Here is a 23,859-nt window from a genome sequence, read left to right on the forward strand (position 1 = left end):
CCATGCTAAAAACCCTAGCAGGGCTCCCACTCTCTGCAGGTCGGTCACCCTAAACTGCATGATTTTTGTTGGGAACCCTTCCTAAACAAACCTCCCATCTTGGTTTCACCCTACCTGCCAGCACAATCTTTTTACTTTGGTTCTGCCACTTTCCTGAAGATCCCTCGAAACAAGAAGGTAAAAAACAAAAGCAGGTCCTTCAGGATTTTGGGTCCCTAGCTTTGGAATGCCCTACCACTTGATGGTCAACTTTCAATCAAGCATTTAAGAAATAAGCTGAAGAATCACCTCACTGTCTAACTTCGTTCTTTGCATTCATGCCCCAGGTTCTTCTTCTTCTATCACGTGCTATGACTTGTAGAGAATTCCAGCACCACGATGCCCTTGTATCGCTGAGTGCTACATAAATAGTAAAACAAATACAAATCTAGTTTACCAGTGGGAGTTGCAGCTCGCCTTCAGCTTGACATTAATTGGTAGAATTACATCTGGGTAAAAAGGTCCCATGCCTCAAAGTGTAGAAAATTAATGGTATGATGTCCTGGAAAATCCTGCAACAAGCATTAGAGGAAAGACTTTTTACAGTGTTTGCCAAAATATGTCCCTTCTTAGTAGAATATTGAAGCGCCTTTAGTATCAATCTGTTGATATATCACCTTGCTGGGAAGGACAGACTCATTTTTAGGTGTGGGTTTTGTCTAACAGACCCATTGCCTACCTAGAGTGGGCTTGATTCCACCTTTTCGGGCACTGTATTTTTGTTGATCTGCCTCTTTGTCATTAGCAGGAGACTTTGTCAATCACAATATGTATCTCTCACCTGATGCTATTGGCTGTTAGAGTGTATCTTAACATCTCAAATATAGTACTCGCTTTCAGCTGCATGAAACACTACTTTGTTCTCTGCTCCCTCCTTTGTCTCCCACTGTTTCTCATCCTGCTTCCTGTCTCCCTGCCCATAGCCCTGTCAGTCCTCCCACCCGTTCTTTTTTCCCCATGTTCCGTGTTTCTCCTTGTTTCTTCCTACCCCTCTCTCATTGCCCTGTTTTTTTTCCTGTTACGCTTAGGCAACCACCCTTTCAAGTATCTCTCTTCTGCCTCTCCAGACCTATTGACGTTGCCAGTGCTTGCCACCCCTCCAGTCCCCCCCGCCCCCGCCAGTTATCATGTGTCCAGTCTTTTGCTCACCACTTTCCTTCACCCATATCTCTTATGGATGTGCACTGACTAGCTGCGGTGGATATGATTGGATAATGTAGGAATATAATCTGCAAATTGACTTTCGAGTTGTAAAATCTAAATTCATAAGTTTGCTGCCTGTACCAAAGGTATGTGTCAATTGAGTAACTAGTCTGCTGACCGAGCATCTGAAACTTCTTGACCTGAGGGATCGTGCTGCTCTTTGTAGGCCTGAGTTTTCATAATCATTTTTTCCCCCCAATGTTTCAAGTAAGTCTCGTAATAACAAACTATGGGCCAGATTTACTATGCACCTGCTTTGTCATTGCGTCAGGCAAGTAGACACAAGGCAATTCAAGTGCTGAAGTGACATTTACAAAACCATGCAGATTGAGATTTGCCTATCTTTGCATAATTTTTTGGCCTTCAAGTAACGCAACACCTTGATCTGCCTTGTGTTACCCTGCATCGAGTAGGTGTTACATTAGTGTTCCCATGCATTCCACCGTGTATTTTAAGGGGAACCTAAGTTTGCGCCAAAATGGTGCGCCTCCCTGAGAGAGGCGTAACAAGGGAAAATATCTTTGTCTTAGTTGCTTTCTCTTTGCATGTTTGCTGCAGAATGCATCACGCATGCAAAGAAGAATACAGTTCAAAGGACTGGTTTTGTACAGGAAGGTGTTCCTTTGAAGTCGGTGAAATCTAGAAACGTATTCTGGAACAAACATTAGTAGAGAAACTTTAACAGTAGTTGCTAAAATATGTCCATTTTGATAAGCACACAAAAGTTCACCAGCCATTAGCAAAGTGCAGAAGTTCATCCTATCTAAATATATGTATGGTGCATTTGGGTTCTCTCACACACTGCAGCAAGTTTCCTTACTGCGTTGCGTGAAACAATGGTAAATCTGACCCTATGTCTTTGAGAAGTGGGCCATCTGCCTTTTTCTTTTTTATCGAAAGTAATATTGCTGCATTTTTATTAAATCAGTGTGCTACATGCACAGGGTTGTTTGAGTGTATGTAAAGAAACTACAGTGATGGGTAGTAATTTTTTTTTCCACACCAGATTTTCACTATCCACTGCTTCTTACAAGAATGTGAACATTTACTTTAACCAATCCTACCTCGGTTTCCAGGAACAACTGGTCAGTCTACACCTGAGATGTCCCTGCTCACTACTCCAGGACCTGCCAGTCCACAAGCAAACCTGACTGAAGAGACAACGCAAGATGCAGTTGACTCAGGAGAGACCACGCAGCCCCCAATGCCTTCCAGAAATACAATCACGGAAGGGGTCACCAGCATTCGAGCAACAACTGCCACCCAGTCTATCACATCGAAGGCTACCACTGTTCCCTCTGTCACCACCAGTGCTCAGACATCACTCAACAAGGTGGCATCCGCTGAGGGGAAGCAGGAGCCCTCTGTGCTAGATGTAGGTGACGATGGCAAAGGTAAGGAGGGTAGAGCATCTTGTATGTTGCAATGAGAATGGGTAGAGCTTGGGTATGTGGGATAAGTATGCTGTGAGTGGTATTTGTTCTAGTGAGGGAAGCAGTGTAAGTTGTATTGAACTAGACTAGACAATAGATATGTGGAAAGGGGTGGAGTTTAAGATATGGTCCGGGAACAGTAAACTAAGGGGCAGATTTATCAAGACTTTGAGTTGGTGCGAAGTTACAAGTAAACTCTCGGGCTGGAAAGTAGCCCTCATAGTAACATAAGAAGCGATTTGAGCTACTATGAAGTCAAGGGGCGGTGCTTGGGTGGCACGCAGAACCCATCAACTGCGGTTACTGCGCTCCCTTGAACTATAATATATCTCCCTGTAGCTTTCAATCTGACAGAGGGTTGGTAGAGATCAAATATTTTGTGAGTGGGAGCTCAAGTTACCTTCAGAGTGAGCTGGGTACCCTGCTCCTCCTCCATTGCAGTTAATGTGTACTGATTGTAAACATCTTAAAATGTGAATAAAAAGATTCAAACAGATTGAGTGGGCTGAGTAAAACCAGGTGATGTGCTAGATGGGACAGTATATCTCAGGGAGGTTCTGAAAGAATGGTGTGGTAGAGCCCAGAGGTAGGATGTGGGGGACTGGATGATAAAGTGCACTGAATGATTTCAGCTGGGTAGAGCCTATGGTATTTTCTGAGGGGTCATGTCAGATAAATTGGACACATAGGGAGCTTATTTACAAGCCTAGTGCACCGCTGGTGGGTCACTTTTTGTGACACACTGGTGGTGCATAATGCAGGCCCATATCTACTTTGCGAGGCTTTTCATGGCCTTGTAGATATGGGGTAAGACAAATCAGCACAAGTCACTGCATTGCCTTGCACTCAGGAGGTGTTCCATGGGCGTTGCAGTGGGTTTCCCACGCAAAACCCAGGGGTTTTGAGGCATTCCCTGATGTAAAAGGCTCTGTAAACCTGGGAATGTGTCAGAATCTGACGCCTCACCAAAGAAGGCGCAACGAGGATAAATATCTTTTTCTCCTCGTTTTTTTTCCTCTTTCTATGTGTGCTGCATTCGGCTGCACACATAGAAAGAGGAAAAAGCCTCCATGGATTCTTTTTGTGCAGGAAGTTGTCCCTTTCTGCCCAGAAACAATCCTGTCTGCAACTCAGGCGTCCTTGCTCTGTGGTTCAAGGATGCCTGTTTCAGCGCACGGCAGCCCATTGTGTGCGGGCGCAGAGGGGAGAGGACAGAAATGTGCCGTGTCTTGTAGAGACGGTGCATTTCTGCCCTTTCCCTGTGGTACAGGGCAGCACAGTACGGTCACTTGCTGCGCTACAGGGTTTGTAAGTAAGCCCCGTAGTAGATCAAAAGGTGGATATAGGTAATAGGGTGTGTCCAGAGGATATGTCCTAATGGTGGGGGTAGAGATCAAAGTTTGTTTTGAGGCAGGGTGGAGGGCAGAGTATGTCCTGAGGGGTAAGCTAGAGCCAAGGTGTGATTTGAGGGGGGACGGGTGATGCTGTGGAAGAGCAGCAAATCAAGTGGGATAAAGGAATGGTTTAAATTAAAGGTGAATTGAAATACTGACAAGGGGTTATTAAAAGTAGATTTTTTCCAAACTGCTTTGATTATGTCGCAGTGTATTTCAACTTACATTAGTTCAATCATTTCCTGTAACCACAGATTCACGATATTTTGTTTCAGCGATGGTACTGAACCAAATAACGACAGAAAAACCAAAGCTTCCTCAGTTCTACATAATGAAGATACTTGAACGATTTGTTAATTGACCCACTAGAATGAATTCTTAAAAAAAAGAAAATTGCTCATGGTAGTTAGTGGCTTATCCATGGACTGATATTTTTAAATTGTCTTCTCATGTAATTCGGTGACTTCTTGTAAAGGTAATGGCAATGCTAGAGACAGAAACCACTGGTCTTAAACTTTCAGGCAGTATTGGCTGAACTCCTGTGTAGAAGAAAGATTTAGCAGGGCCCAAAAAGATCCCTCGTTAGCAAGGCTGTGGATGCTGCTCCACAGCCATGTCCCTCGCATGGACCAAGAGCCTATCCGATCTTGACTCTCCTCTCCTTCCATTTATTCCCCCTCCAGCACTTTCAAGTACAGTGCTCAGAATCTCCCAGGTAGGATCTCCACAAATAACTTGCTATATGCAAAAGACCATTTGAGACTGGCTAGAATCGGATTGAAGCGCCAAAGTTGTTGGTGCTGTAGTCCACGACAAGAAACAAAGATTTCAAACCATTTGCAGCATGCTTTACCAGAGAGTGGTGCATGACATAACTCCTACGGCGTGGTCTTTATTTGATTTGTGTTTTGTTCCAAGGCAGTTATTTGAAAGGTGTGACTTTGGTTCACAAAAGTATGATACATTTTCTTGCGCATACACAGTTGAGAACCTGCTGAACAGTTAATATCGTTTAATGTGGATCCACTCTGGTTAACTTACTTAGGAAGGCAATGCTTAAAAATGATGATCAGTCGTATCCCTTTCTTTGCTCCTATGTTTTGCAGAGGGAAGGTTGAGCTTACAGTGACAAGAACGTCAGGAAAGAACACAAAACCACCATGATGTCCAAATGTGCATCAACAGTTTAGTTGTGGTGCAAACCAAGGTGTCACAGTACTACCCGATATTCATGTGAATGGTCAACGTCCCTCTACTGAACCTAGATTGGTTAATGTGTATTTTTTAGAGCTACAAAAATGACAAAACTCAATTTTTGCATGAAAATGAAATGATTTAAAAAAAAAAAATTAAAAACAATCTACCAGTCCTGGGATGGTATCATAGCTCTGATGCTTATGTTAAAAAAAAAAAAAAAAAAAACTACTTATTAAAATTACTTAAATATTATGGATTGTACAAATAAATAAAAATAGAAAAACAGGAAATGGAAAAGTGAGCCCTGGTAGTCTTTTTTTTTTTTTTAATCTTCTTGGTTCATTGTGACATAGAAACAAAAGAGTTGTAGAGGCTAGTACAAAAACGCACAATAAGAACAGCAAAGATAAGTAGGGAAAAGGGGAGGAGGCCAGCAAAGGAACAGGAACAATGAGGAGAAGAGAGAGCCTCGCTCCCCTCGGAAAAGGCGGAACGAGGATGGAGAAAGAAGGTACTGTGAGCAAGGTCGAGAGTATTCCGCCAGGAAAATTAGGAGGATGAAGGTAATGGGAATGAACAGAAAGGGGATTAAGGAGACACTTGGGAAAGGGACAAGTAAAAAGGGAGATTTAGGAGAGACACCCACCCCCTTTTCTTTCTTTCAAAAATAAAGATGAGGAAAAGTCTGGGAAAAACCAGCCTAGACAAAATGATTGTTCACCAAGGACATTCACCAAGCTGGTTTTGTCAACCTCGTGAATGCCCTTCTAGGTGAAAAAAGTTATGAAAAATGGGTTGTCAGAACCTGTTTAGTCAGGTTAGTTTTTCTCTGCAGTCACATAAAACAGGTGCGACATTTAGTTATCTGTTTTATGCCTACATAACCCAGGATGATCCCAGTGTTGACCGTAGGGGCAAATAAAAATCTTGCAAGCCAGTTCTGGTAGGGAGACGAAACATTAGGTGCCCTGAGTTGGATGCTCTGAGACATAAAGGGTGCAATCCAATGATGTTGGCTGTGTTCCATTAATTTATAGCAATTGTGTCCAACAGTGGAGTATGTTCAAAATGGCAGGACATTATAGAAAGAATACTATCGAAGTCTTGTCATCGTCACCCAGTTATCTCAATTGACTTTTGGAATTGACCCTATCCTAATCCCTAATCTTAATTCTTAGTTTGGGCTGCAGGTCTTATTGCCAACTTTCATGCTCGGTTGTATTGCTATCATGTCAGTGGTTTAAGACTTTGGACTGACTTTGTCTTTTTCTTTCCTCAGACGTTCCAGGTGTCACCAATCGTGTCTTCAGCAACACAGACCCTCTGATTGTGGCGGTGATATCTGTCTTTATCGTCATGATTGGAATCCTTGGCTTGGTTGGCTTTCTCAGATACAGGCAGAGGAACAGCCGAACAGAGTTCAGGCGGCTCCAGGATTTGCCAATGGTGAGCAAATTAATCTCTGCAAGCAGATTACAAGAGGACGGGCAGGGTAATGACTGAAGGGAGGGATTCCAATATTGGTGACACACTTCTAGGGGTAATGGGGCTTTTCACAAGTACTCATTAGCACTAATGGAGTGCGATGCAGTCTCTTGGTAAACATGAGATATGGGTTTCTACAGGATCCATGGTGCTATGCTCAGATTATTTTTAACACTGTCAGAGACGTAGAGATGGGGTAGGCGTTGCTTTGTGGCACAAGCTGGAAGAAAATAATGGCCTTCTTCGGAGCAGATCCAATGCAGAGGACTCACTTGGAACAAAAGTTCTTGTAGAACTCAGAAAAAATCCAAGCAACACCAGCTTCTTACTATGTAGCTCACACACATTTGCACAGCAAAAAGGAGCTTGGATGCAGTTTGGATTTTTTTCTTAGCCTCAGAAAACAAACAGAACGCAGCATCTTTTTGTAGTGCAGATGCATGCCCATGTCTGTGCTCCGTCGAGCTTTCCAGCTTTCCAAAAGACACTGCACCCATTTTATTGCATGTGGGTAACCTTAACCTTTAGAAAATCTATATTTCGGATAGACGTCTAGCTGCAGATTTCTCACCTATTGATTATTTCCCAGGCGTCAGACTGGATTTAGAAACCTTTCAGCACTACCTCTGTGTGCCGGAAAGTGCCAACCTGTGGTTCCGCACGGATGCCATTCCATTACAGAAATTATGTGCAAAACCTGTATAGCCACTCCCATGCACTGACTTCAGTTAATTTCTTTCTGCCTCCAGACGTGAGTCTGCAGCTCCCTCTGTTTCTGAGACATTTTACCTCGATTGTTTTGTCTTGGATTTTACAGTTTTAAATACATATCACCCCTACAATCACAAGTTTTAAGCTCTGTAGGAACTGTCCCAAACAGATGTCTTTGGCCTGATTCCCATCAGTTGTGCCTGTGCTGTCTGGGGTCTATCTATGACTCCTAGGCCTGCGGAGACTGCATGTTGATGAACCTGAGGGCCATCAGGGAAATCAAAGCAAACCTCTGTTGCCAAGCGTAAGAAGACTCTGCAATGGGGCAGTTCCAAGTCCTGCTCCACATCCAAAGTTCGCTTTCGTTCCCGTTCCTGGAGTCGTTGCAGTTGCTCCAGAGGCCTGTCTTCATTGCACCCAAATTCTCAGGTAATTATGAAAAACTCAAGAGGTCGAAACAGGATTCTGCTCTCCCATGCCACTCACATTCACCTGAACAGTCACTAGGGCAGCGTCAACCTTCTTGATTTCACTTCTAAAGTTGGCCAACTTCTGAGGCAATTTCGCAGCTGGTTCTGACATAGTCTGAGTTCCTGGGGCCTTCAGCCAAGCTTTGTCAGATCAGAGTTCCGCACAGCCATTTAATTTTCACAGGTGATCAGCAACAAGTTATATTTATGAATTGTGATTTGTTGGAGCATGATCTTCAATGTGATTTTTTTATATATATCCATCTATATATATATATATATATATATATATATATATATATATCTATATGTTCGATGGCATGTGTAGCTGCAGATACACATGTTGTGCATAGTCCGCCATCTGGTGTTGGGTCGGAGTGTTACAAGTTGTTTTTCTTCGAAGAAGTCTTTCGAGTCACGAGACCGAGGGACTCCTCCTCCTTTGCTTCCATTGCGCATGGGCGTCGAATCCATCTTCGATTGTTTTCTTTCCGCCATCGGGTTCGGACGTGTTCCTTTTCGCTCCGGGTTTCAGGACGGAAAGATAGTCAAAACTACGTCGGTATTGTTGCGTTCGGGATCGGGTTAGATAGGATCGACACCGAATCGTGAAGAACTCCGGTAACCCTTCGGGGTAATTTCGATCCCCCGTCGGGGCCTGGTCGGCCCGACCGCGTGTAACATTGAGGCTGATGGAACGGACCCCGTTCAGATTCTGTCCTAAATGCCACAACAAATACCCATATACAGACCAACATTTGGTCTGTAACCTGTGCCTGTCGCCCGAGCACAAGGAAGAAACGTGTGAGGCCTGTCGTGCGTTTCGGTCCCGAAAAACGCTCCGTGACCCGCGAGCCAGAAGATTACAGATGGCGTCCACGCCGACAGGACAACGAGGGTTCGGGGAACAAGGAGAAGAAGAGGAAGCCTTCTCCATCCATGAATCGGACTTGGAAGAATTCGACGTCGAGGAAACAGTGAGTAAGACGTCGAAACAAGCACCACACAAGAAAACAGACAAGGCCCAGGGGACGCCACTGCCAACAGGCCATGGCTCAACCCATAAAGTAGGTGACCGTCCAGCGGCACCGAAAAAGGCCGAATTGGTGCTGAGATCGTCCGCCTCGGGTCGAGACACAGGCACGCAGCAATCTCGGGACTGAGAAAGCGCTGCCGAAAAAGATCGACGCCGAGACAGCGGAACCGAAGCTGCTCGACGCAGAGACAGCGGCACCAAGGAAGATCGACGCCGAGAAATCTCGACTCCGAAAAAGAGAAAAGTCGCTTCGGAGCCGAAAACAAGCAAAGACACAGTTTTGGTGCCAAAACGACCAGCAACCGAACCGACTACCAGCTCATATTCAGAGGAACAATCACTGTCCTTTCAAATGCGCAAACACAGATTTGAGGAGGAGTTACAGACCACTGACTTAGACCACACTCAAAAGCGGATCTTCATACAGAGTGGGACAGGGAAGATCAGCACTCTTCCCCCAATTAGGAGAAAAAGGAGACTTGAGTTCCAAACACAGGAACAAACACCACAAACAAAAGTGGTGAAGAAGGTAACTCCGCCACCCTCTTCTCCACCTGTAACTCGGATATCACCGGCACAGACTCCGTCACACTCACCGGCTCACACCACCATGAGCCAAGATGACCAGGACGCTTGGGACCTATACGACGCCCCAGTATCAGACAACAGTCCTGAGGCGTATCCTACCAAGCCCTCACCACCCAAGGACAGCACAGCGTATGCACAGGTGGTAGCTAGGGCAGCAGAGTTCCATAACGTGTCGCTACACTCAGAACCTGTCGAGGATGACTTCCTTTTCAACACCCTCTCCTCCACCCATAGCACCTACCAGAGCCTGCCTATGCTTCCAGGAATGCTAAGGCACGCAAAGCAGATCTTCAAAGAACCTGTCAAGAGTAGAGCAATAACTCCAAGGGTGGAGAAAAAATATAAAGCACCGCCCACGGACCCTCACAACTGCCACCAGATTCAGTTGTAGTAGGGGCAGCTCGCAAGAGAGCCGACTCGCACACATCAGGCGATGCACCACCTCCGGATAAAGAAAGCCGCAAGTTCGACGCAGCTGGGAAAAGGGTCGCAGTACAAGCTGCAAACCAGTGGCGCATCGCGAACTCTCAGGCGCTCCTAGCGCGATATGACAGAGCCCATTGGGACGAGATGCAGCATCTCATCGAGCATCTACCCAAAGAATTTAAAAAAAGGGCAAAACAAGTGGTTGAGGAGGGACAAAACATCTCCAATAACCAAATACGCTCCTCTATGGATGCAGCGGACAGAGCTGCGAGAACAATAAACACTGCAGTAACCATAAGAAGGCACGCATGGTTGCGCACATCTGGCTTTAAACCGGAGATACAGCAAGCAGTGCTCAATATGCCGTTCAATGAGCAACAATTGTTCGGACCTGAAGTGGACACGGCAATTGAGAAGCTGAAAAAGGACACTGACACAGCTAAGGCCATGGGTGCACTCTATTCCCCGCAGGGCAGAGGCACTTTCGGCACCTTCCGTAAAACAACCTTCAGAGGGGGGTTTCGGGGTCAGGCCACACAAGCCAGTACCTCACATTCAACACCGTCTACCTACCAGGGACAGTACCAAAGGGGAGGCTTTCGGGGCCAGTACAGAGGAGGACAATTCCCTAGAAACCGGGGAAAATTTCAAAGCCCAAAAACACCTACAACCAAACAGTGACTCACAGGTCACTCAACCCCTCCACACAACACCAGTGGGGGGAAGAATAAGTCAGTTTTACCAATCTTGGGAGGAGATAACAACAGACACTTGGGTCTTAGCAATTATCCAACATGTTTATTGCATAGAATTTCTCCAAATCCCTCCAAATATCCCCCCAAAAACACAGAATATATCAAAACAGCATTTAGACCTTCTAGAAATAGAAGTTCAAGCATTACTGCAAAAGAACGCAATAGAATTGGTACCATGTACACAAAAAAACACAGGAGTTTACTCACTGTACTTTCTAATACCAAAAAAGGACAAAACACTGAGACCAATCCTAGATCTCAGAACACTAAACACCTACATCAAATCAGAACACTTTCACATGGTCACGCTACAAGAAGTGTTACCACTGCTAAAGCAACAAGACTACATGACAACCTTAGATCTCAAAGACGCGTATTTCCACATACCGATACATCCCTCGCACAGGAAATACCTAAGGTTCGTATTCAAGGGAATACATTACCAATTCAAAGTATTGCCGTTCGGTATAACGACCGCACCAAGAGTATTTACAAAATGCCTAGCAGTAGTAGCTGCACACATCAGAAGGCAGCAAATACACGTATTCCCGTATCTAGACGATTGGCTAATCAAGACCAACTCACTAACAAAGTGTTCACACCACACAGATTATGTCATACAAACCCTCTACAAACTCGGTTTCTCCATCAACTACGCAAAATCACACATTCTGCTGTGCAAAATACAGCAATACTTAGGAGCGACAATCAACACAACAAGGGGAATAGACTTAGGAGCGACAATCAACACAACAAGGGGAATAGCCACTCCAAGTCCACAAAGGGTTCAAAATTTTCTCAAGGTTATACAAGCCATGTATCCAACACAAAAAATACAGGCAAAGATGGTATTACAACTCCTAGGCATGATGTCCTAATGCATAGCCATTGTCCCAAACGCAAGACTGCACATGAGGCCCTTACAACAGTGCCTAGCATCACAATGGTCACAGGCACAGGGTCACCTTCTAGATCTGGTGTTGATAGACCGCCAAACATACATCTCGCTTCTATGGTGGAACAGTATAAATTTAAACAAAGGGCGGCCTTTCCAAGACCCAGCGCCACAATACGTGATAACAACAGATGCTTCCATGACAGGGTGGGGAGCACACCTCAATCAACACAGCATCCAAGGACAATGGGACGTACATCAAACAAAGCTGCATATAAATCACCTCGAATTGTTAGCAGTATTCCTAGCGTTGAAAGCATTCCAACCCATCATAACCCACAAATACATTCTTGTCAAAACAGACAATATGACAACAATGTATTATCTAAACAAACAGGGGGGAACACACTCCACACAACTGCGCCTCCTGGCACAAAGAATATGGCAATGGGCAATTCACAACCACATTCGCCTAATAGCACAGTTTATTCCAGGGATCCAGAATCAACTAGCAGACAATCTCTCTCGAGATCACCAACAGGTCCACGAATGGGAGATTCACCCCCAAATTCTAAACACTTACTTCAAAATTTGGGGAACACCTCAAATAGACTTATTTGCAACAAAGGAGAACGCAAAATGCCAAAACTTCGCATCCAGGTACCCACACAGGCAGTCTCAAGGCAATGCCCTATGGCAAGACAACCTTGGTACACAACACTACTAGACCTGTCAGTAGTACCCCACGTCAAGTTACCCAACAGGCCAGATCTGTTAACACAACACAAACAACAGATCAGGCATCCAAACCCAGCATCGCTGAATCTAGCAATCTGGCTCCTGAAATCCTAGAATTCGGACATTTAAACCTCACACAAGAATGTATGGAAGTCATAAAGCAAGCTAGAAGACCATCCACTAGACACTGCTATGCAAGCAAATGGAAAAGGTTTGTTTGCTACTGCCATAATAATCAAGTTCAACCATTACACGCATCTCCAAAGGATGTAGTGGGTTACTTACTACACTTACAAAAATCAAATCTGGCCTTCTCTTCCATTAAGATACACCTCGCAGCAATATCTGCATACCTGCAGATTACCCATTCAACTTCACTATTTAGGATACCTGTCATTAAAGCGTTTATGGAAGGCCTGAAAAGAATTATACCACCAAGGACACCACCTGTTCCTTCATGGAACCTCAACATCGTCTTAACAAGACTCATGGGTCCACCTTTTGAACCCATGCATTCTTGCAAAATACAATTCTTAACCTGGAAAGTTGCATTTCTCATTGCCATCACATCTCTAAGAAGAGTAAGTGAAATTCAGGCGTTTATAATACAAGAACCTTTTATCCAAATACACAAAAATAAGGTAGTCCTAAGAACCAATCCTAAATTTCTACCAAAGGTTATTTCACCGTTCCACTTAAATCAAACGGTAGAACTACCAGTGTTCTTCCCACAGCCAGACTCGGTAGCTGAAAGGGCACTACATACATTAGACATCAGAAGAGCACTAATGTACTACATTGACAGAACAAAAGAAATCAGAAAAACAAAACAACTGTTTATTGCATTTCAAAAACCTCATACAGGAAACCCAATATCAAAACAGGGTATAGCCACATGGATAGTTAAGTGCATCCAAATCTGCTACCTTAAAGCAAAGAGGGAGCTGTCCATTACACCAAGGGCACACTCAACCAGAAAGAAAGGCGCTAGCATGGCCTTCCTAGGGAATATTCCAATGCACGAGATATGTAAGGCAGCCACATGGTCTACGCCTCACACATTTACTAAGCACTACTGTGTAGACGTGCTATCCGCACAACAAGCCACAGTAGGTCAAGCCGTACTAAGAACTTTATTTCAGACCACTTCCACTCCTACAGGCTGAGCCACTGCTTTTGGGGAGATAACTGCTTACTAGTCTATGCACAACATGTGTATCTGCAGCTACACATGCCATCAAACGGAAAATGTCACTTACCCAGTGTACATCTGTTCGTGGCATTAGTCGCTGCAGATTCACATGTGCCCACCCGCCTCCCCGGGAGCCTGTAGCCGTTTGGAAGTTATCTTCAACATTTGTACATTTGTAAATATATTACTTAAACCTTAATTGGTACATACTTATTCACTCCATTGCATGGGCACTATTACTAACACACACAACTCCTACCTCACCCTCTGCGGGGAAAACAATCGAAGATGGAGTCGACGCCCATGCGCAATGGAAGCAAAGGAGGAGGAGTCCCTCGGTCTCGGACTCGAAAGACTTCTTCGAAGAAAAACAACTTGTAACACTCCGACCCAACACCAGATGGCGGACTATGCACAACATGTAAATCTGCAGCGACTAATGCCACGAACAGATGTACACTGGGTAAGTGACATTTTCCATCTATCTATCTATCTATCTATCTATCTATCTATCTATCTATCTATCTATCTATCTATCTATCTATATATGTATCTTTCTTGTAGGAGATTATTTTTTAAAAAGTGTAAATATCTTATGGAACCCTGCAGATCCCCCTGGCACACCTGCTGTCCCGTACGAGCTGATAGCCCGAATACCTGGGATACTGTTCGTGGGTTCACCCTTGGGGCCAGCTGGACCCTCCACACGTACCTTGCCTCTGGCTTTTGTTCAGACTCTGCTAGAAGCACAACCCAGGCCAGCCCTGGGCACATCGGCGCAGGCTTGGCTGGCTGAAGAAGCAGCCATGATTGTACAGCAGATGCAGACTTGATGCTGGTCTGACCTCCGCCAACGTACTGTCCGAGTCCACCTAAGGCGCCACTTTCCCTACTTGACTTGCAGCAGCCTAGGCAACATTCTTTCCATTCCTTTTTTGCGACTAACTTTGTTAATGATTATGACCCAGGTGATGAGTTCATGACCTCCAGCTTTCCACAATAGAGGATAGAACAAATGTCTTTACTGAGGTCCTTCAGCTGGAGCAGATGTCTTCTGAGTCCTTCATTCCCTTTAACAAAGCACTGAGAGATACTTTATTGGGAGTGTGGGCCAAACCTTGCTCTGGCCCCCAGTAAAAAGACAAATAAATTGTTAGGCATCATTGCCCTGCTCTAGGTGACTTGGCATTTCTTTCGTAATACCCTTCATTGGAAAGCCTAGTGCTGCAAGTTTCCACCAGCCACTCTAATCTAAACACATTTTTACTACGACCCCCACTGAATCTAAGAGAGTGGAAACATTCAGCAAATGTTCTTCTACCAGCTTTGCTGTCTGATCTGTTAAAGTCATCTGTTTGTTGGGACAATATTCACACGCCCTTTAGGATTCGGTGGCACAAGTCCCTCCTGGTGTTCCTGATGACCTTCACTCTGTACTTTTTTAGGCGATCCAATCTATTTGTGATACTGCCAAGTTCACAGTTCGTTGTGGCTTGGTCACCATCGGGCAAGCCATAGGCACCATTGCTGCCATTGCCACCATGTGTGGCTGTGATCGACTTTGTTCTCGGGTGATGTTCAGTTCTACTTGATGGACATGTCCCTTGAAATTACTCACCTGTTCGAGGAGAAAGTTAATTCTGCTCTTGAGCACTTTATGGAGAGCAGGGCTATCGCGTACTCTTTGGGCCTTTCTGCCCAGCCTCACAAACTGCAACAGTTCCACCACTCCTTTCACAGCTTTGGGCAAGGAGTCCCTTACAGCAAACCCATTCATCTTCCACAAGAAGCCCAGCAGGTTTGTGGTACAGGCCATGGTACCCACTACCCTGTAGCCAACATCAGCATGCCGTCCAGCCCACCGCTCCCAATGAGGGCCCCTAAGGAAAAGAGGTGATCAGAGACCTCTATTCCCCAGTGGAGGCCCAGCTCCACATCAATCTTCTGGAACTGAGGGCTATCCTATTGGTGTTGAAATCCTTTCTGCTGTCCATGAAGAGGAGGCTGATGCAGGTGCACAAAGGCAACAATTGCTGCAACAAACAGGGCGGGGTGAAGTCATGGACCCTGCACCAGGAGGCCTTGTGCTTCTGGAAATGGCTGGACCATCAAGGAGTTTTCATGGTGGTGAACTATCTGGCAGGATCCTTGGATGCCAGGGCTGACTAGCTCACTTATCGATGCCTAGCAGATCACGAATGGTGGTTACACCTTGAGGTGGTGTGACGTCTCCTCTGTAAATGTGGAGAACCGTGGCTCGATCAGTTCGCCACTACTGAGAACGTGTGATGTCATCACTCCTGTGTGTTGTAGTGTCTAAGGCGTCTTATGCTCATAGACTCTTTCCGCCTTGAGTGGAACTCACTACTCCTGTATGCCTTTCCGCCAATACCATTTGGATCGTGAGTTCTTAAGAAGATCAGGATGGAATGGGCCCAAGTCTTCCTAGTGGCTCTGGATTGGACGTGAAGAGCATGGTATCCAGAACTCCTGGTCTTGAGCATATGTCTTCCTATCCGCTTGCCCCTCCAGGTGCACCTGCTGTCTCAGCAACAGGGCAAGGTTCCGAACCACGGCTTTCACAATCTCCCCCGTTCTTGCTGAGATTGAACAGCAACAACTGAACATATTTGACCCTCCTCTGAAAGTGATTGACGCCACCTTGGCAGCCAGACATCCCTCAACAAAAACTGTACATGCCTGTTGTTATGACCAATTTATGGCTTGGTGCGGCACACGCCAAACTGATCCCCTCTGGGCCAAGATATCTGACGTTCTGTTATTTGTTGTGCCTCTTGCATGGCAAGACTTTGCTTTAAGCACAACTAAGGTTGGCAGATGATTGTTGTTTAAGTCACTGGTTGTAATGCAGTTTTTGAACAGTCTGCAACATGTTTACCCCCTCTCCTTTTGTCAAGCCATAATGGGTCCTTGATCTAGACCTAACTTATCTGATGTACTATCTGTGCCAGCCACTTCACAGCTCTCCTTTACGGCACCTTCTTATGAAGATCGTGTCCAGATCTCCATCTAGCGTTGGGCTCAGAGTGTTACAAGTTGTTTTTCTTCGAAGAAGTCTTTTCTCGAGTCATGGGATCAAGTGACTCCTCCTTTCGGTGATAGTGCGCATGGGCATCAACTCCTTTGTTAGATTGTTTTCTTTCTGCTGTATGGTTCGGACGTGTTTCCTCTCGCTCCGAGACTTTCGATTCGGAAACTTTATATTAACTTTATTCTACCATCGGTATTGTTTCGACCGCGTTTACATCTGCAATCGACCCGATAGTACAGTCGGGATCAAGAAAATGCCCATTTGGGCGCTTGCATCCTTCTTGGGCCTGTTCAGGCCTACCACGCCATAGCCTGATGGATCGGACTCCATTCCGATTTTGTCCTCGATGCCACACAAAATTCCCTTACACTGATCAGCATGTGGAAAAGTGCTTTTCAGTCGAAAAAGACATTGCGTGACCGGAGAGCAAGAACACTCGAAATGGCGTCGAAATATAGAGAGTCCACCAACATCTTAGATGAGGAGAAGGCACAGACGGCTGTTTCGATTTAGGACACCGACTCCGAATAAGATGAAGACAGCCAAACTATCACAGCGGCTCAGCATGTAAGTACACCTGCCCCTACGCCCACTTCCAAGAAAATCTATTAAGGCCTTGGGTGCACCACTGCCGGAAAGCCATGGTCCCACCCGAAAGACATTTGCAGGTGACGACCCTCGGGTTCGGCGCCGAGAAAGGCCAAGTCACCCCATCAACGGGCCACGTCTGTTTAGGTGCGGGATTCGAGCAAACTGATAAAAAGCTCCACCTCTGAGCCGAACGGACGGCTACACTCTTCGGATTCGAAAATACAGCATCCGGCTTCAGAGCCGAAACTTTGGCTGCTATCTTCAGGACCGAAAAAAAAAAAAAAAACATTTCGGAGCCGAAAAAAATCTTCTATACAGAAGAGACAGGACTTTCGAGCCGTCTAAAGCACATATCAAAGACCACCACTGAACAATCCTCTAAAGGCATAAAACCATCAGACTATCAATCTGAGGACTCTGATATCCAGCCAATCTTGGAGGTTATGGACAGTAGACAGAGAAGGATACATATCCATAAGGAGACAGGAACAATTATTGCTTCACCTCCTTCGCAGACCGAGAGGAAGCTGGCGTTTGAAGAGACTCTTGACACTGCTCTACCACCAGCAAAAATATTTAAGAGAAAGGAGAAGCCATCACCTCTACAGCTCTCTCCACCACATTCGCCACAGCTTTCTTTTTCTCCACCACCTACTACCCTACCACCACTACCCTTGCCATCACACTCTCACACCTACTCACAGGGAGATACAGTGGACCCTTGGGACTTGTATGACTCAGATCCTATACCGTCAAATGACCCAGATCTCTATCCTACTAAACCTTCACCACCAGAGAATAGTACAGTTTACACTCAGGCCATATCTAGGGCAGCTGCATACCATGTGGTTCAGATGCATGCAGAACCATTGGAGGAGGATTTTCTTTTTAATACATTATCCTCTACCCACTCACGCTACCAGTGCTGCCTGGTATGCTTAGCCATGCTGACGATATATTTAAGGAACCAGTCAAGGCTAGGGTTTTAACCCTAGAACCGATGAAAAATATAAGTCTGTGCCAACAGACCCAGTCTACATTTCCCAACAGGTGCCACCAGACTCCATTGTGGTTAGTGCTGCTAGGAAAAGGGCTAATAGCCAGTCTTCAGGGAATACTCCTCCCCCTGACAAGGAAAGATGGAAGTTTGATGCTGCGGGTAAAAGGGTAGCTACACAAGCAGCTAACCAATGGCGTATTGCCAATTCCCAAGCCCTGTTAGCAAGGTATGACAGGGCACACTGGGATGAAATGCAAGAGTTCTTGCAATATTTACCCAAAGAGCACCAGAACAGAGCACAACAAATTGTTGAAGAGGGACAAGCAATCACTAATAACCAAATTAGATCTGCCCTTGACGCAGCGGATACTGCAGCTAGAAATATCAGCACTAGCATAACAATTTGTAGACATGCATGGCTAAGATCCTCCCGGTTCAAACCTGAAATACAGAAGGCAGTGCTTAACATGCCTTTCGATAAACAGCATCTATTCAGACCTGAAGTAGATACAGCTTTTGAAAAGCTCTGAAAGGATTCTGACACTGCAAAAGCCATAGGAGCCCTATATACTACACCTTTTTGGGTTTCCTTTTGCAAACTACAGTTAAGGGGAGGCTTCAACCTTAAACTACAGAGGCGTCCATCTCCCGTCCCAAACAAATGTAGCAATATTATCCAAGAGGGTCATTTAGAGGCCAAAACTTTAAAGCCAGAGGAAAGTTTAATACCTCAAAGAGTGTCACACTCCTACAAACAATGACGTCCTCAACATCCCACACCTCTCCTGTGGGAGGAAGACTGCAACAATTCAACTCTCATTGGCAAAACATCACCACAGATCAGTAGGTACTTTCAATTATACTCAATGGTTATGGCCTAGAACTCATTTCTACTCCACCAAATATTCCCCCTTGCTCGCACAGGCTCTCTCCAGAACACACTGTTCTGCTAAAACAAGAGGTACAATCTCTATTACTAAAAGGAGCAATAGAAATAGTTCCAGTATTACAACAAGGAACAGGAGTATATTCACTATATTTCCTTATACCAAAAAAGGATGGTACTCTCAGACCCATCCTAGATCTCAGACCTCTAAATCTATACATCCTGTCAGAACATTTTCACATGGTCACTCTACAGGATGTAATTCCCCTACTACAGAAACACCATTACATGACTGCTTTAGATCTCAAAGACGCTTACTTCCATATTCCCATACATCCAGCCCACAGCAAATACCCAAGATTTGTAATAGCAGGCAAACACTACGAATTCAAAGTACTTCCCTTCAGCATAACAACAGCTCCAGGGTGTTTCACAAAATGTCTAACTGTAGTAGCAGTTCACCTCAGAAGACAACACATACATGTCTTCCCTTATCTAGACGATTGGCTAATAAAATCAAGCAATATTCTACAGTGCCGACGACACACTCAATGCACAATAGATACCCTCCACACATTAGGGTTCACAATTACCAAAAATCTCATCTTCAACCAGGACAGGTCCAACCTTATCTAGGTGCAATTCTCAATACTCAGGAAGCATTAGCCTACCCAAATCCACAAAGGATACAGGTTTTTCAATTCCTCATATCACAAATACAGCCCAATCAGAATTACACAGTAAGATTTATCATGAAACTATTGGGAATGATGGCATCATGCATAGCAATAGTACTGCATGCAAGACTAAACATGAGACCACTGCAACAGTGTCTCTCACAACAGTGGTCTCAAGCACAGGGTCAATTACAGGATCTAGTGTTGTTAGACCGCCAAACTTACAAATCTCTGCAATGGTGGAATCACAATAACTTAATAAAAGGGCGGCCATTTTGGGACCCAGTGCCTCAGACCATAATAACAACAGATGCGTCAATAACCGGTTGGGGAGTTCATCTCAACAACCTAACCATACAAGGGGAGTGGAGCTCAACGCAATTAACTTATCACATAAATCATTTAGAATTGTTAGCTGTGTTCTCGGCACTAAAAGCTTTTCAACCTCAGATCAGGCACAAAACAGTCTTAATACATTGTTGCATATTGTCTGTTTTTATTGTCTGAAAAAACAGGGGGGAACACATTCATCCCATTGTCCCTTCTAGCCCAAACAATATGGAGATGGGCAATTCATAATCAGATTTATTTGCTAGCGGAATATATCCTAGGGATACACAACCAGTTAGCAGACCTATTAAGCAGGACGCTGCAACAAATACACAAATGGGAAATTCTTCAACAGTACTTTCACATGTGGCGAACACCAGACATAGACCTTTTCGTAACCACCGAAAACGCAAAATGCCAAAACTTTGCATCCAGACACCCACACCATCTGTCCAAGAGCAATGCTCAATGGATCAACTGGTCAGGTATATTTGCTTACGCTTTTCCCCCTCTCCCGTTAATTCCGTCAACAAACTGCATCACACCTCTCTCACCATGATACTCATAGTTCCCACATGGGCACTCCAACACTGGATATTTACATCTTCCATTAGAATGTATGGATGGTCTAAAATAAGCATGCAAACCAACAACTAGACAATGTTATGCAAACCATTTTTCCAAGTACACAAACATAAAGTTGTACTTAGGACATAGCCAAACTTTTTGCCAAAAGTAGTTTCACCTTTTTTTTGGGATCCCATTTCCCTTGAATGGAATGATTGTTGACATGAGCTCCCCAACCTATCATTGATGCGTCTGTTGTGATTATGGTGTGAGGCACAGGGTTTTGAAATGACCGCCCCTTCATTAGATTGCTGAGATTCCACTACTGAAGGGACATGTGCTTGGTGGTCAATCAACACTAGATCTTGAAGTTGACCGTGTGCCTGAGACCACTGTTGTGAGAGGCACTGTTGTAAGGGCCTCATGTTTAGTCTTGCATGTGGAACTATGGCTATGCAAAATGCCATCATCTCTAACATGTTCATGATAAATCTTACAGTATATTGTTGATTTGGCTGTATGTGTGGAATGAGATTTTGGGAAGCTTGTATCCTTTGTGTATTTGGATATGCTAGGGCTTTTGGAGTATTTAAAATAGCACCTAGGTAAGGTTGTACTTGTGCTGGTTGAAGGTGTGATTTTTGGTAATTAAGAGTGAACCCTAGTGTATGTAGGATTTGTATCACATACTGAGTGTGTTTTAGGCATTCTGTAAAATTGCTTGATTTTATTAGCCAATCGTCTAGATACGGAAAGATGTGAATGTGTTGTTTTCTTAAGTAGGCTGCTACTACTGATAGACATTTTGTGAACACCCTTGGAGCTGTTGTTATGCCGAGTGGCAAAACTTTGAACTGGTAATGCTTTCCTGCTATGACGAATCAGAGGTATTTTCTGTGAGCTGGATGGATGGGTATATGGAAATACGCATCTTTGAGGTCTGAAGCTGCCATGTAAACTTGTTTTTGTAGTAGTGGAATGACATCCTGCAGAGTTACCATGTGAAAGTGTTCTGATAGGATGTATAGATTGAGAGGTCTGGGATCCAAGATAGGCCTGAGGGTGCCGTCTTTTTTGGGAAGGAGGAAGTATAGTGAGTATACTCATGTTCCTTGTTGAGAATGTGGAACCAATTCTATTGCTTGGTTTAATAGTAGAGATTGTACCTCTTGTTGTAACAGAAGGTTGTGTTCTGGGGACAACTTGTGATAACGCGGTGAAATGTTTGGAGTGGTGGAGATCAATTCTAGGCAATAGCCATTGCGGATAATTGATAGTACCCAATTGTCTGTGGTGATATTTTGCCAAAGAGAGTGGAATTGCTGTAGACCTTCCCCCACCGGAGATGTATGAGGTGGAGGGGTGGGAAGGAAGTCACTGCTTGGATGGTGTAGTGGCTAGCTTTGAGGCTTGGAACTTGCCTCCATTTCTAAACTATTTTCCTCTGTGGGACCCTCTAAATCCCCCTCTTTGATATTGTGTTTGTTGTCCCTGCTTTGCCTGGGAAGTAGAAGCTTCAAAGGATTGTGGCCTAAAGCCTCCTCTAAACTGTGGCTTGCGAAAGGAGCCTCTATATGGTGTGATGTATAGTGCCCCCATTGCCTTTGCAGTATCAGAGTCCTTTCTCAGTTTTTCTGTAGTGGTGTCCACTTCAGGCCCAAATAAATGCTTTTTATCAAAAGGTATGTTAAGTACTGCCTGTTGTATTTCTGGTATAAAACCAGAGGAGTGTAGCCATGCATGCCTTCTGATTGTAATGGCAATATTGACATACTTTGCGGCTGTCAGCAGCATCGAGGGCAGACCTTATTTGATTATTACTTATAGCCTGTCCCTCTTCTACAACCTGTTGTGCCCTTTTTTGATGCTCTTTTGGGAGGTGCTGTATGAGTTCTTGCATCTCATCCCAATGGGTTCTATCATACCTGGCAAGAAGTGCTTGCGAATTAGCAATTCGCCATTGGTTGACCGCCTGTGTGTCTACTCTCTTGCCAGCAGCATCAAATTTTCTACTTTATCAGGAGGAGGAGCATCTCCTGATGACTGGCTGTTAGCTTCTTTTCTAGCTGCGCTGACTACTACTGAATCCGGAGGGACCTGATGTGTGATGTAGTCTGGATCTGTAGGGGAAGGCTTGTATTTGTTTGTCAATTCTAGGGGGTAATCACTCTAGCTTTGACAGGCTCAATAAAACTTTGGTCTGCATGTTTGACCATTCCAGGCAACATTGGGAGACACTGGTATCTAGAATACGTGGAAGACAGAGTGTTGAATAAAAAATCTTCTTCCATGGGTGCAGAGTGCATAGGCACCCCATGGTAAGCAGCTGCTCTAGAAACTACTTGAGTGTAGGCAGTAGTGTCTTCTGGTGGAGAAGGCTTGGATGGGTATAGATCAGAATCATTATCTGGAACGGGATCAGATCCCAAGGCTCCACTGTATCTCCATGCGAGTATAGCGAGTGTGTTCGAGTAGGCAGTGGTGGTGGACTATTTTGAGGAGGTGAAAAAGAAAGCTGTGGAGAGTGAGGAGGAGAGACAGGGAGAGGGGCTGGTTTCTCCTTCAGTTTCTGAACCTTTGCTGGTGGCTGAACAGAGTCTAATTCCTCTTGAAAGGCCAGCTTTCATTTAGTCTTTAAAGGAGGTGCTGTCAGAATTATGCCAGTCTCTTTATGTATATGGATTCTTGATTGTCTTTCATCCATAACCTCCAATATTGGCTTAATCTCAGTCTCTTCTTAGAAGGTTTGTGATGCTGTTGGATTGGTTTCGAGATTTGCTTAAGTTTAGTCGAAATACCTTGTTCCTCTGTGTATGAGGATTTTTTCAGTTCCGATGTTTGAATCTTTTTCGGTCCTGAAAAAAGTTGGCTGTTTCGGCTCCGAAGCAGGACGTTGAATCTTTGACTCCGAAGAGTGAGGACGTTTACTGGAGTCCGAGGTGGAAGTTTTTTAATTGACTTGCTCGACTCCGAAGTGTACGGAGGAGTGGCCTTTTTCGGCGCCGATCCCAATGGTCGGTCGCTGACTGTCTATTTTCGGGCGGAACCATGGCCTTCCGGCAGTGGTGTACCCAAGGCCTTTGATTGTTGTCTTTTATCTATGGGCGTAGGGGCAGACGTAATGACGTGCTGCCCAGCAGTGATGGGTCTATCATCTTCCAATTCTTGCTCGGAGTCGGTGTCTCGGATGGAGA

General features: G+C 44.8%; 1 protein-coding gene across 1 annotated transcript in view; it reads left to right on the forward strand.

The window, feature by feature from the left end:
• LOC138293570 (glutamate--tRNA ligase-like) overlaps positions 1–23,859 on the forward strand; it is a 178,023-nt gene that overhangs the window by 142,473 nt on the left and 11,691 nt on the right. The window contains exons 3-4 of the mRNA XM_069232841.1: positions 2,319–2,636; positions 6,546–6,712. Coding sequence (XP_069088942.1) covers positions 2,319–2,636; positions 6,546–6,712 — 485 coding nt within the window. The remainder of the gene's footprint in view (positions 1–2,318; positions 2,637–6,545; positions 6,713–23,859) is intronic.

Source organism: Pleurodeles waltl, chromosome 4_2, assembly GCF_031143425.1.
Source record: "Pleurodeles waltl isolate 20211129_DDA chromosome 4_2, aPleWal1.hap1.20221129, whole genome shotgun sequence".
Taxonomy (NCBI): domain Eukaryota; kingdom Metazoa; phylum Chordata; class Amphibia; order Caudata; family Salamandridae; genus Pleurodeles; species Pleurodeles waltl.